The sequence below is a fragment of the Charadrius vociferus genome, unplaced genomic scaffold (assembly GCF_000708025.1).
Source record: "Charadrius vociferus isolate BGI_N301 unplaced genomic scaffold, ASM70802v2 scaffold259, whole genome shotgun sequence".
Taxonomy (NCBI): Eukaryota; Metazoa; Chordata; class Aves; order Charadriiformes; family Charadriidae; genus Charadrius; species Charadrius vociferus.
In genome coordinates, this window is record NW_009661368.1 from 9,314,772 (window position 1) to 9,329,153 (window position 14,382).

The 14,382-nt window shown below is 41.6% G+C and overlaps 1 protein-coding gene across 1 annotated transcript in view; it reads right to left on the reverse strand.

The window, feature by feature from the left end:
* Nucleotides 1–14,382, reverse strand: part of VAPB (VAMP (vesicle-associated membrane protein)-associated protein B and C) — a 31,718-nt gene that overhangs the window by 7,898 nt on the left and 9,438 nt on the right. The window contains exons 4-5 of the mRNA XM_009893599.1: nt 10,993–11,169; nt 3,527–3,630 (exon numbers count right to left, since the gene is read on the reverse strand). Of these exons, the coding sequence (XP_009891901.1) occupies nt 3,527–3,630; nt 10,993–11,169 (281 nt within the window). The remainder of the gene's footprint in view (nt 1–3,526; nt 3,631–10,992; nt 11,170–14,382) is intronic.

Below are 14,382 nucleotides of genomic sequence, written 5' to 3' on the forward strand. Positions count from 1 at the left end.
AGCTTGCCGGCGTAGGTGTATTAATGTTGAAGTGATAGCTGTTAAAGCAAGTAACCTCTAGAGCAGTGAGAGGGGATAACTTTCATCTTTATGGGGCTCTAAAAGGCACTGAATTTCTGGAAACATCTTTAAGGTGTTACTCCCTCCAAGCAAATCTCCATGCTGATTCTTGTTCTTCTGCAACATCTTACCCTACAAGGGAGACAATTATTATAGAATACATTTTGGGGCATTCATTCACCTTTGTGACCTCAGGTGCTGGAGAAATTGAAGATCAACAAAATGGATGAAGTTTCACATTACATGTGGTAATGTTTTATGGTGGGTTTTGGCATGCTAATTCACCAAATTACATCACTGTCTGTTGACTTTTTGTGGGAATATCCTTGCCGTCAAAGCTCTGTGTTACTGTACAATGGTACAATATGTTAAAAATTAAATAGTTGTGTCCAAAGCATATATTATTACTGCTGTAGAGTCTACAGCAAGTAAACAAACTTTGTAAGTTTGTAGTTTTTAATGCTAGAGACACTGTACAGTCACACACTGAGGTAAAACATAAACCCCACCTTTCTATGCCCGTGCTGGCATGAAGAATAGCTGCCTTAGCCATGCTTACCTCATGCAATCCGAAATTTGTGATCCTTATGCCTGAATCATGAGGTCCGCAGCATCTGTTGCAGCTCATGCTCGTGCCCTCTGCCTACATACGGCTTTGTCTGGACAACGTGGCAGCGCTTATCCATGTCAGGGACTTGGGCTATACCCCCTTCAGCAGCTGTGCAGACGCTGCTGATATCCATCAAGGTGGATGTGCACAGACAAAAGAGTTGATGCTGAAGACTTTATACCCTCATGTGCATTTCACAGAATCACAGAATCACAGAATGGTCAGGGTTGGAAGGGACCTCTGGAGATCATCTAGTCCACCCCCCCGCCAGAGCAGGGTCACCTACAACAGGTTGCACAGGACGGCGTCCGGGCGGGTTTTGAATGTCTCCAGAGTGGGAGACGCCACAACCTCTCTGGGCAGCCTGTGCCAGTGCTCCACTACCCTCAAAGTAAAGAAGTTCCTCCTTGTGTTAAGATGGAACTTCCTATGTTCTTGTGCCCATTACCTCTTGTCCTACCACTGGGCACCACTGAAAAAAAGACTTCCCATCCACCTCGCACCTTCCCTTTATGTATTTGTAAGCATTAATAAGATCCCCCCTCAATCTTCTTTTCTCTAGACTAGAGAGACCCAAGTCCCTCAGCCTCTCCTCATAGGAGAGATGTTCTAATCCCCTAATCATCTTTGTCGACCTTTGCTGGACCCTCTCCAGCAGATCCCTGTCTTTCCTGAAGTGGGGAGCCCAGAACTGGACACAGTACTCCAGATGCGGCCTCACCAGGGCAGAGTAGAGGGGGAGGATGACCTCCTTCAACCTGCTCTTCTTGATGCACCCCAGGATGCCGTTGGCCTTCTTGGCCACCAGGGCACATTTCTGTCTCATGGTCATCCTGTCGTCCACCAGGACTCCCACATCCCTTTCCACAGGGCTGCTCTCTAGGAGGTCAGCCCCCAACCTGTCCTCATGCATGGGGTTACTCCTCCCCAGATGCAGTACCCTACACTTACCCTTGTTTAACTTCATAAGGTTTCTCTCTGCCCAACTCTCCAGCCTGTCCAGGTCTCGCTGTATGGCGGCACAGCCTTCTGGCATGTCAGCCGCTCCTCCCAGTTTTGTGTCATCAGCAAACTCGCTGATGGTACACTCTATCCCTTCATCCAGGTCATTGATGAATATATTGAACAGGACTGGACGCAGTACTGACCCCTGAGGGACACCACTCGTTACTGACCTCCAGCTAGACTCTGCACCACTAACCACAACCCTCTGAGCTCTGTCTGCCAGCCACGAACAGTTATAAATCTTTGCTGTATCAGCTGTAACCCTGAATTGAAAAGACTGATTCACAGCCGTGATATACAGCAAGAAGTATCCATGTTTATGTGCCGGAATTCCCACTTGCTTCACTTTGACCGTACTTCTGGTAGCATGGTATTGCTCAGCATATCTCAAGTAGGTATCAAGTTATGGCTAACCTCTCTGCAACCAGAAGAAGTATTTGACTCATCCTAAATAGCTGAATTGTACTTCAGCTCTTCTGTGGCTGAAGTCAGAATTCTATTTCAAGCTCGTTGGCTGCCTGTGAACTGTTGAAAGCTTTATAGTACTCCAGTAATTTGTCTCACCTGTTTATCCAGAATAGGAAGAGATTTGGAGAGTGGCAACAGAACTGGGAACTGATCAAGTGTAATAGGAAAAGCAATCATATTGGTCTGGAGAGCTCTGGAAAACTGAAAGGGCCATCTAGGTCCTAAAAAACATTCTTTGCTAGCAGAATAACACTTTTCATAGTATGAAGTAACTCATAAAAATTAGAGTTAGAAAGAAAGGCAGACTGGCTTATCTTTCTAGTGAAGCAGACATTTTATTACTATTGCCGTTTCTCCCACTGGATCTTATTTTGAGGCCATTACACAAATATAGTTCCAAATCTTTTTCAGAAAGGAAATTCTTAACCCTGCAGAATGACGCACCTTTAAAAAGCTATTCAGAAGAAGATGCATAGTGTAAAGACTACTGTAAAAAAGCCATGATATGTACTCTGAGGTTTTTGGAGACTGTTTTTAAGTAATACACATACATACAAACACACGCAAGCTCCACACTTTAGGGTAATGGCCTTTTTTCCATCGCATCTTTAATAGCTACTCAGTATTCTCTCAAGCTAACAAAAGCTAGACCAGAGAAAGCTTCCTTGTGCCTTCTTGCAGGAGAAAAATCTTGCTGTTACAGGAAACCCACCAGTTGACATACTGGTTCGTTCCTTTCCAAGTTGTCTTAATGTAGCTTGACACCTTATTTCTATGCCTTTTGTCCTGCTTTGCTTCAGCACCTACATGCTTATATTACTCTCATTTGTAATCCACAGGACAAGATCTACGAAGGCCTTTCATTTCCCTAAGCCACAACAGACATAGGCAGGGATAAAGAAAAACACAATACTTGTAAACCACCCTCCTGGTTTCTGCCGGGAAAAGGAGCTGCTTAAGGAAAGGCTCAAGACTGAGAGTAGAGAGGCATAAAATACAAAAGATGCCATTGAGTTAGAATATATTCCATGTATTATTAGAATATATAGCTCAAGTTGGCCTTTTTGAAAAACAATATATTGAAAAAAATTACAACTACTTAACATCTGTTTCATGGCTTGGTATCCCATTACTGACAGCAGTGTCCCCAAGAAGCAACCACAGACACCAACTCAGTCTTCAGCACTACGTCTTTCAGTGCAAGGTTCCTGGGGCTCACAATAAATAGAAAAAAACCTTGCCAAGCACAGGGATGGAAATCTGGCAAAGCTTTCAAGGAACATTCCAGTGTGGTTTGACAGCAGCCCTTAAGCAACACAGAAAAAGGTCTTATAAAATTACACAATCAGAAAGAAAACCATTTTAAATAATTTCAGTACTTACTACTGCTTCCATATCTGAAGTATCAGCTGGAGCAAACATAGACTGAACCATAAACTTGTGTTTACTTTTCTCATTAGGGTCATAGTCAAAAGGCTGTAGCATCACTGCAAGAAGAATCCCAAAGCACATTATGTTAGTGTCGTTCTGATGCATAGTCATGCACTGATGATATAGTTATGATTTGAGAAATACACACATTAAAATGGTTTCGAACCTCACTTTAAAAAAATTTTAAAAGAAGGTAAAAGAGAAACAGACTTCTTCAGTCTGTCTACATTTTTGTCTGATAATTTTGGAAATGCCAACAACTGTACAATGTTCTGTATACAACTATGGCAAGATAATAATAGAAACTCATAGTAAATAGGATAATTTACATCTCTTCTGGGACAGAGGGAAAAATTTGCAAAGAAAGCATCTTTTCTTTTTTTTCTTCCTCCATCCTCGGGGCAGAAGTAACAAGCTGGCATTTTGATTAGTTGTACACACAGTAATGCTCATGGTTCCTGAGAAAAACCAGAGAGGCAGTCAGACATTTTAAACCTTGAGGTTCAATTCTCAGAATGGAAGTTTCCTCTACAAAGTTTAAGAGTCTCATGATATTTGCTTTATCAAGCACAAGTATCTCTCTTCCAAAAATAAGTTGCTGAAAGTTTGTTACCATTTTATAGCTGGAAGTTTACAGTTAAAGGCTGTATAAACTTCGCCTCTGAGAAGGATACAAGAAATGTATTTCTCTCCATTCAAAAATCACAAACACTCCAGAATTTTCTTATGCAGAAGATGACTGTGTTCAGGGGGCAGAGAGAAAGGCACAGCAGGCTTGCAGAGTGTGTATGCTTTTTTAATTTATTTTTTTTTTTTAATATTAGGATTTTCCATGCCTTTTCGAGTAAAGAACTAACCTGTTCAAATAACTTGAAGAGGAAGAGTTATGTATTTAATTTACAGGGAATATTCTTTAATCCCAGTGGTCACTTAGAACCCCTACATTTTGCACATGACACCTGGATATTCAGCTACTGTGACATTAACAAATGTTTGGCTTCCGCAGGAGACAGTACATATATGAAAATAGGCAAAGCAGTTGACAGAAACATGTTATTAGATATTGCAAAAAGCTACCACCCCCCAATTTAAAATGACGCTTGCATATACTGCAATTACTGCTAACATAAAAAATAGGTTTCAAAATTCACATTTTACTACCCACAAGGCTACTTCAGTCCCTCAGTCCAATCACTATGAAGAGAAGCAGTTCAAGAATTAGCATTACTGTCAAGTACTAGTGCTATTAACATTATGTGCCCAAATTCATATGCACTAATTGCAAGGGTTTGTTGTATAAAAGCGATAACCAAAGACCCCATTTATTGCAAACAAAAGCAAGTCAAACCGATTTGCCTCCTTGAATGAGCAGAATGTGTTATGGCTGTGCCATCTTTATCACGCACACAACCTGTGGCTACCAACAACCTCATGCCTTTTAAAGCCAGAAGAAAAAGAAGACAACAAATTCTCTCAGATGAGCTGCTTTAAAAATTATTATACATTTTTAACACACCTTGCAGTAATCAGATACTAGTCCAAAATAAATGTCTGCAAATTAACAGGCTACTTTTAAAACTATCTTTCCAAACAGAAGTGACTGCGTTGTGAAAGCACACGTGATACCTGACTGAAAAGCAGCAGCATGATTTTTTCTCCCCTGTAGTAGACACATCACTTATTTCAAGTCTACATAACGTGTAAGATCCAACTGGGCCCTGAAAGCTATCCACTGTTTATGGAACTCGTCCAAATCTGCAGTTTTTTCAGTTTGCTTTTCTTGAGTGCAGCTATAAGTTCATTTTAAAAATCATTATTTCCCAAGTGATAGTGCCGAAGCCATTCTGCAATGCCGAACGACTGCTGCTCTGAATTCCATTCACTGCATCATAAGAGCCAGCAGCTACAGAGGCTCGGCAGCACAAATGTTGTTAGCACTTGTATTTTTAGATCAATACATGAAAGCCACATTGACACAATTATTCAGTAAATGTCTTGTAAGCTCAAAAATACGTACTTTTTTTCAAGAGGAAACCAGACCATTTCAACATTTATTCACATACTGTTGGGGTCTTCTGTGAAAGACCAGTTCCACGTAACTGGAGTTCCACGTAACTCCCTGCTGGAGGATTTGCTCCTGTGAATATGGCTCCTCTGTTTTGACTAGAAATTCCATAGCTTGTGCAAGCCCTATGTGAAAAGCCTACGCTCCTACACAATGGCTTATCAAGCCAGTCATCTCATCGGGTCAAAAGTTTCTGACCAGCTTTCACCAGAACCCAGAGTTCTAAGAAACAAAATGATTAACACGAGCTTCAAGTTTACTAACACAAGCATCCATTCGGCAGAGGTACTTATTTCTGCCACTTTCTAAACCGATCACCCTACAGCTAAAGCACCAGTAGTATTCCACCACAAGCAAAAACTGCAAAGTCATTGACAGATGAATGGAATGAGAAGTAGCACAATTTATATTTGTTAGCCCACTTGTCTCTCTCAAAATCCAAACATGAAGGACCGACCTTACGTACATCCTGTTCTGAAGCGTTTCCAAAGAACTGGTAACACACCCCCCTGCTACACCTCCCACACGTTACGCAAGGTCCTCTGTAGATGGCGAAGGAGAGGTGGTCACCACCTGATACGCTCTGTCTTTTTCCTAAAACAACTCACTGGCAAAGTCACAATGTCAGAAGCATTAAACTCTTCCGGTTTTCACTGGAGTTAACCTGCTTTCTCATGGAACAGAGGAAATTTGAAGCAAGGAACACTGAAGAAGGCAAAACTCTACCCGTAATGCACGCTAGGATCTAGCACTCCCTTCCAAGAGCAGAGGGAACAGAAAAGTCTCCCTGCTCAGAGTCAGCAACCTTCCTCCAGTTTCCATCTAAATTTATTAATGGCCTGTTTACTTGGTCCTGGACCAATACTGCCCTGATGCTTAAATATCAGAGAAGGGGAAGAGCCATTTACCTCTGGTGCACTCCAAGACATCAATCACAGTAACTCTTGGCTTTCTGGTAAACGAAATAAGCCAGACTCGGCGGGTCCTCTCCGGGCCAGGCTCCCCATTCATTCTCTGCACCTGCTCTGGCTTGAGCGCCTCTATATGAGCTACTCAAATTATACATCTAGGAAATTTTACTAGTGCCTCGGACAATAGCATTTACACTCTCTTCTCTCTTCCACTACCCAGGCCGTTTGCACATACCACATCTGCCTTATTCACAGCCACATTATGTCAGCATCTCAGTCACCCTTCGTTTAACAAGCCTGCAATTACAGCAGGAGTATTTTATTCTCCAGGTACATGATTTTGCAGTTTTTCTGATTAAACTCATCCTCTGTTTCTCTTACTGTAGTCTTCAAGGACACCCAGTTCTGCTGCATATCTTCAGCCTCCCAACATCATCAGGGTTTTTAGTGTACTCTTTCTGCCAGAATTGCTTATAAAAGCATTAAACAAGATTAGTAACAAGAATCGTTCTCAAGAAACATCACTGGTAACTTCCTGCTATTACATTTCCATCCACCGCATCACTGTTTACTCTTAAGTAGCCCATTCAATAGTCAGTGAATCTCTTCCTCTTTTCTAGCTTTATTGATAATTTTCCCAAATGGCACTGCATGAAATTCTTTATGGTCTGGATAGATCAAATCTACCGCACTTATTTCAGGGCAGACCCACTGCGGCCGGAGCGAAGAGCGGCTGCGGAAGCACCCTCCTGAAGGCAACCCAAGCTGCCTTTGCAAAGTCAGGTGAGTTTACAGAAGACTAAACATCCCCTCCCAAGAACATTCCACAGCAACCAAGGATAACGTCAGCTTCTCCCCATTCTTCGGAAGCATGTTCAGCCCGCTCTCTTCAGTGGGACAGCGTGCACAGACGGTACCATCTGTACTGCCTCTCGCTCCCCGGTATACACCTATCTGCAGGCTCATCAGCATCTGCTTGTATTTTTTCACTTTTCCTTTGTAATCCATTCATGCCTTTTATTTATATTTCAAACTCTCGGAAGCCACAAAAAGAGATACCTGTTGAAATAAGACACGTTTAACAAAAACATGATGTGTGTGAATACCCTTCTTTTCAAAGTATTTCAGATCAAATGCAATGAAATCAAGACGACAGCGCACGCGCACACTTCCCAACAGTCACACGCACTTAGCTGTTGAAATTACATGACATATTATGTATCAGGTGAAAACAGGGGCTACAAACCTGACATCGCAGCAAGCAGCACACACTGATGGGGCCTTAAACACTAGTATTAAGGAAAAGCTGCCATATGGCACACGAAGTCAGTATTTGACACTCCACTAGAATAAAGCAAGCTTTACTGTTTTAGTGTTTTATATGTTTTAAATGAGCTATCATACTAGTATGAAATAAAGTGGAATAATGTTCCAATGGCTGCCTCTATCTTAGGGCAAAATATCTTCTCACATACTTACATCATAACAGTAGAGGCAGTTTCACAGGAGCGTAAGAAAGGTATCTGGTTACGACAACCCAAGGAAGATGAGGCTGCCCCAAACTCAGCTACAGTCAGTAGAACTCTGAGAAACTTAAAAATTGTTCCAGAGCATCCCACCATGCCACTGAGGCACTGATTCTGGAGAGCCAAGGTGCAGCACCAACGCAGTGCTACCACGCGGCTGTGTTACAGCCAGTCGGCAATGCTCAAGAGGACAGCTTGCACAGAGCAAATACAGACCAATTAGTTCAAATGTCTGGAAGTTATTACTGAATTAACTATATTCTAATAATTTCTCATCAATAGTATTTTCACTAGGTTTGGAGGAATTCAAGTTCTATTTTTACGCCATGTGCAAGACTTGAATTACATGACTGAAAAATAACTGGTTCAGAGGCAAAGAAATTAATTCTATTTATTTTTCACTTCATTAACTCCAAAATTGTCCCTCCGTTCTTAAGCAATGTTACTCCAAAGCAAAGGTTAAACACACCTCTCACCTTTCTGTGAATCTGAAAACAATTCTGTTCTGTATGTTAATTAAAGTCCCCTCTTCGATCCCCCCTATCCAAAATATCTCCTTTTCTCTTCAGAACCAAAGACACTGCCATCTTCAAGTCCAAAATTAAGTCCCATGCATGGTTTAAAGGAGCTATCAGGAGTGCAATATATACAGCTCTATTAAAAAGAAATTCAACCATAGCACAACATAAACACAACTTCAGTTTAGAATGTTTTAGGAAGTGAAGAATTAACATTTATCACCCCAGAATTATAAACTTACCTTAATACATTACCTAAAGAACAATTAACGTGTACCGCTTGCATTTTTAAGTATAATGTTAATGTAAGGACTGGCTATTTGGGATCTTTATTTATTATTACCAAGTTATTATCAGCATGAAAATATGAAGAATGCAAACATGAGCTTGTGATTAAATATACCACAGCCATTTGCAAAACTAACTGAATCATAAATCACTATAAAGTTATCAGAAAAGGGAAAATTTTCAAAGCTATGTAAGCAAGAGCAGAGCATAGTTTAGTGTTAGCACAGCAATCTCTCATAACGGTACACTAAGCCACATCTTGGACTAGATCCATATTCTATCTGGTACGCTGGTGGGAAGAGTCAGGCTGGCAAAGCAAGTAAGACATAGGCACGCCGGTAGCGTAACATAAGATGGTTCATCCAACGCTCGGCCATACTATATTCTGCTCAAGGTAGAGCAAAGGGTCATCGTGAGCAGACAAGATAACACTCAATGTTGAGATCGAGACATTTAAAAAAGCATGGTATGTGCCAGTAAAGGAAGAGGGCTTTTAATTTTGAAAGTTCATCTGAAAGATGAAAAGAATTCACAACTTTATAGCATGAAGTTAATTTGTAGCTAGAAACCATGCTAATTTTCATTATCACTTCGTTGATTTCTATGCATTTAATATGTTTGCCTGCAGCTACTATAGACAGACAGCTTTACTTGGGAATTGTCCCGTGTTTTAAAAAAAAAAATATCTCAATTTCTCTCTAGAGAGCTTTCTCAATTACGTATTAGTCATTTCAGAGCTTACTGGATACGTGCTAGCCTTCTCCTGAAGCAGAAGGGCTCTGCCTGCCCCACCTGTAGCTACAGCACTGCACCGTTATCTCCTCACTGCGACGCTCCCCAGAGACTAACTGCACGTGAGGCACCACTCTGCAATCATACGCACGCTCAACTTGACACAACAGAAATCCCAAAGACAACAGAGCAATGAGTGTGCAAATGTAGGCATGCACAAGAAGATTTACAGGATTAGCCTTTTACTGCTGCAGCACAAAGTATTTTTAGGATCAGTTTTTATTTTGTTGAAGCAAGCCCTCCAAGGGTGAGGCACTCAAATATTTCACATTTTATGAAAAACATGAAGCCTTGATTTTTACATTTTGATTTTATTTCAAGTAAACAGCAGCAGTTTTAGCTCCCAAAGTTTTTGATTCCAGGCTAGAAAAGTTTGGTAAGAGACTAATGGCAAACTGCATAACCTATCAGTAATTTTTCTTATCCTGCCAATATAAAAGTTTATTAAAAATAGCGAAACAAATCTGCATATTTATAGAAATAAATTTCTTAACTAGAAAGTCAAACTTCATTTAGGTAGCATCCCACTACTACATGCTTTGATGGAATTCTTTATTAAAAACACAGATTGGAGAAGTCATTGAGAAAATGCATTGCTTTCAAGCATGTGTCATCAGCAAGTTAATAATATACAGACATTCTGTTTATGGGAAATACTCAGCTCTTCACGCTCTCAGAGTAAGCCACTCCTGTGCTTTTCCATTACCAAACTTAGGCAAGTCAAGAGCTACTGACTCATTAGAGAAAATCATTAACCTTTCCTATGGAACAGCAAAAGATTTAGCCACTTGAAGATGCAATATGCTTTGGTGTTAGAAATGTCAAGGAACACAAAATAAGCATGGTTTGAAAGTAAACGTTTTCATTACTGGTTATATTAGGCGGTTTGGCAACAGCCTACATCACTCTAAACTGGTGTGGCTGCAGTCCGCCCAGTTCTACTCTTCCCTCAACGTGCCCACCCAAGCACTCGTCTGACCCTGCGCTGAGCTGGTTCCGGGCGTTAAGCTGGCAAAAAACTAATCCCACAGGGAGGGCAGGGCGGATTCGGATAGGCTGGCTAAGGCTGTCATTGAACTACATAGATCATTTATGGATTTCTCACTTTTTTCTCCCCAAAACAAGATGTAAAAACAAACCTATTACTTCTAGACCAGGAATAAGGGAAGTAAGGACAGGTGAAATGGTGCTTCTCCATGAAATCACAACCTCTTGCTTTACAAACACTCAACAAAATACTTTCAGATTGCAAACTATTCCAAGAAATTGATTAGAAGAAGCTATTTTCAATCACGAAAAAGCTGCTTGAATGACTTACCAGAAACATTAATTGATGTTCCTGCATCAATAATTCCACTGTTAGGCCTTACACAGTATCTACGGGGTGCTGTGGTCTTAACTTTGAAGCACACATTTCTGTCTGTAGGATTGCCGAGTTTCAGGTTTGTAGTGACAACATCTGTGAAAGGACCTGAGGAAGAGAGCAGAAGCAGACCTGAAATCACACAGAAAGCGCTTTTCAATCAGAGGCTAAGCAGGCTCTAAATCTCTGTTCACAAATCTTATAAAGTAATTAGATGTTCAATTTCCACCTATGGTGCGTACAGATAATCGTGCACGCAAAGCTGAGGACGCAGTGAGGCCCCTGAGCGTTCTGACGTGCAAGATGCTCCAACACTCACAGCACAACAGATGAAGTTGATCATTAATAGCAAAACAAAAAGGAGGAAATTATTTATACATGGTGCCAACACAACAACACGGCATTCAAATGATGCCAAATTCCCTGCTGCACCACAGTTACTCCATTCTAACTCCTGAACCCCAGCAAACCCAGGCTTACAGAGATACCATATATACCTACATTACAGAGGATCAACAGGGGAGCGCAGTACAGCACGTTAGCTACAAAGGGAATGATAACAAAGCGGCTGCTACAGATTGATCTGCAGGTGCAAGCTGTAGATAAGCAGTCAGCGTGCACCCCCTTTTCCTACCAAGTTTTCCTTTTATTTGTTTGTTTTTGTAATTCTCATGGCTACTAGAAATAATAAACCAGAAGGAATCTTCACAAAATAGCCTACCTCACCCAAGACAGGAAATAACCATGTGGAAATAGGAAAATTCTTGGACGCTGAGAGCACTGGCAAAGATTTCTCTATTAGCAAAGCCAGAACCAAACCACTGTCAAGTTCTGCAAGACCAAGTGCAGGCAGATCAACTTCTCACGGCTCACCACCTAGTCAAAACCGCCAAAATCCCTCAGGTTAGAGGAAAGGCTAGTTACTGATTTTCTATGAGACACTGATAAAGCAGACAGGCAGCACATAACTGCGGTGCTTGCGCAGATAGCAAAGAAGTAAAATGAAAAGAAATATAACCACACTTTGATCAACTGTCTGCTTCATAAAAGTAATTAGTTTGATGCCTGAATAAAATATCTTCATCTATCCTCAAGAGTAAGAGCAGATCAGTCAAAAAAAGCATCAAACCTTTGCCTGAATAAATGACAGCCCTAAAATCTAATAAAGGTGAGTGATGATAATAATAATAAAAATACTAGCAGGTAACATTCCACCATCCTCCTCCTGCAGCATGGCTGGCTTAAAATAATTTAAGTTTACTTCCTTTTCTACAAATTTATCACACAAATTGCCTCCTAAGATGAACATCTAATACAGCTGTAAGAGTATTACAGTCCTGCAACCTTTATGCGTGATCCCATTTGTTTTAAGTAAGTAGAAGGGAAAAAAACCAAAACAATCACACACACAAAAACCCAACCAGACAGCAAAGTTTCAGCATTTCTGCCTGCACTCTGGCAAGCCAGCTTCACATTTAGAATGCAACTCGGTAGCAAAAAAAATTGAAGCAATAAAATTTTCAGATCCCATGACAAAGATTTCACTAAACCTGTGCCAGGTGAAACACTGAGATGTGAAACAGAATGAAACACAGCTGTCGAGTTTCCTCTGCACTCTGCACGCAGAGAGAGAGACTTCAAGTCTAACGGAAAATAACTGGGCAGAAGCAGCCATGAGCCATTAAAGAGGTTAAACAAGCCGAACTATCAGAAAAATCCAGCAAACATTTAGGTGTGCAAAGACAGTAGCAGATCTTCAAGACAGCTCTAACCGGGAGAATTCGGCGCAACATTTCAGAAGAAATTACTTGATGCCCAGGCATTAAGGATGTGCCTTTACCAAACAATTACAGCTGGAGGTACTGCAGCAGGGAGGAGGGTGGTCTGAACGCAGCCCTACACATGCAGCTGCGTCCTCGACAGGGCTTTATGAGCCTGCGTGCTGCGACACGCTTCCTGGGGGAAATACCATGTTTGTACTCAGCTGATCCACCAACAGGAGCGGGGTGCTGTTTGTAATAGTAACACCACAACAATCCTGGTGTAAAATAATCTCCAAGTGGAGTTACTTATTGCTAACATACAACGCACCAAAATATCCGGCAGAAAAACCTTTCAGCAGACCAAACTAATTTCGTCGTCTGCTTGATGTTTCCTCTTCTTTTCTGTCCGCTAAACTTTAAACAGTTTCTTTAGATACATTTTGCCCAAATTACAGGTTTCACAGATCCTCCAGCACAACCGCACTAGAGGGCTGGCGTCCCCGTTCAGCAGCAGGCGTGCTCCTTATGGCATTGCTGTTTAACTACCACAGCAAAGCAACACCGCAGCGGACCAATGCAGGATTAAAGTGCCGTTAGAGGTGTTTTGGAGCATGTAAGAAAAGAAAGAGACAACGGAGTATCACTCAGGGGTAATCAGGGCATGGCAGGGAAATATTACCAGCTTGGTTGGCCTGCCTTGTAAGAGTAAGGCCCGTAGACTGCCAACTCAGAACGAAAGGACACCTCGATAGCCCGTTATTAGGCTACTATAGCCTAGGCTGTACTTTTGGGGGGAGGTCGGGGTACGTGGAGGAACCGATCCCAGGATAAACACAAGCTAATTCTGTACTGGAGATACACCTTTGCTTTCTAAGGTCTGGATTCGAGCACTGCAGGTAAGGTAACTGGGGTTACCAACAGTCGTACGAGACACACGTCTGCCCTGGAGCTTCGTTTTTCAGTGCGAGGCATTAGGCCTTCGGGGATCATACCCACAGATACAGTGGGACAAAATGCTCTACACCTCTTTCCAACGCCTTTGTCCTCACTGCAAGCGGATGGACTATTTATACAAGTACAGGCAACACTTGATAACGGCCATACCCCTAAGATGGGCAGTAAGCACAATTACAATCAGTCAGATCGGCGCATCTGGACGCTGCTTGGGTTAAAAGCCACAACTTGACTCTGCAGTGGAGACTGACTCCTACTGTGTGACTGAACAGAAGCCACAAACACCACCGTTATTTCGTAACGTTCAAAACAAAATAATGTATTTTTGATTGCTCTTAATATTTCCATATAAGTGAAACATATTAAGGCGGCGTGCTTCCCAAATGACAATTCGCACTTCTTAAAAAAAGAAAAAAAGAAAGGAACTGTTTTTCTCCCGTGTTTTTAAAGATCATGAGAAAAATGCCACTGGTGTCATCCCAAGGACAAAGTTATGGGAAACTCAGGGTCTGCACATGCATCATCTGACACGGGGTTGTCATGGGAGCAAGCTGTCTAGAAGGAAGAATGTAGTAAATTGAATTTGGCGGTGAAAGTTTGGAATATTCCACAAGGGCCTGACAAGTTT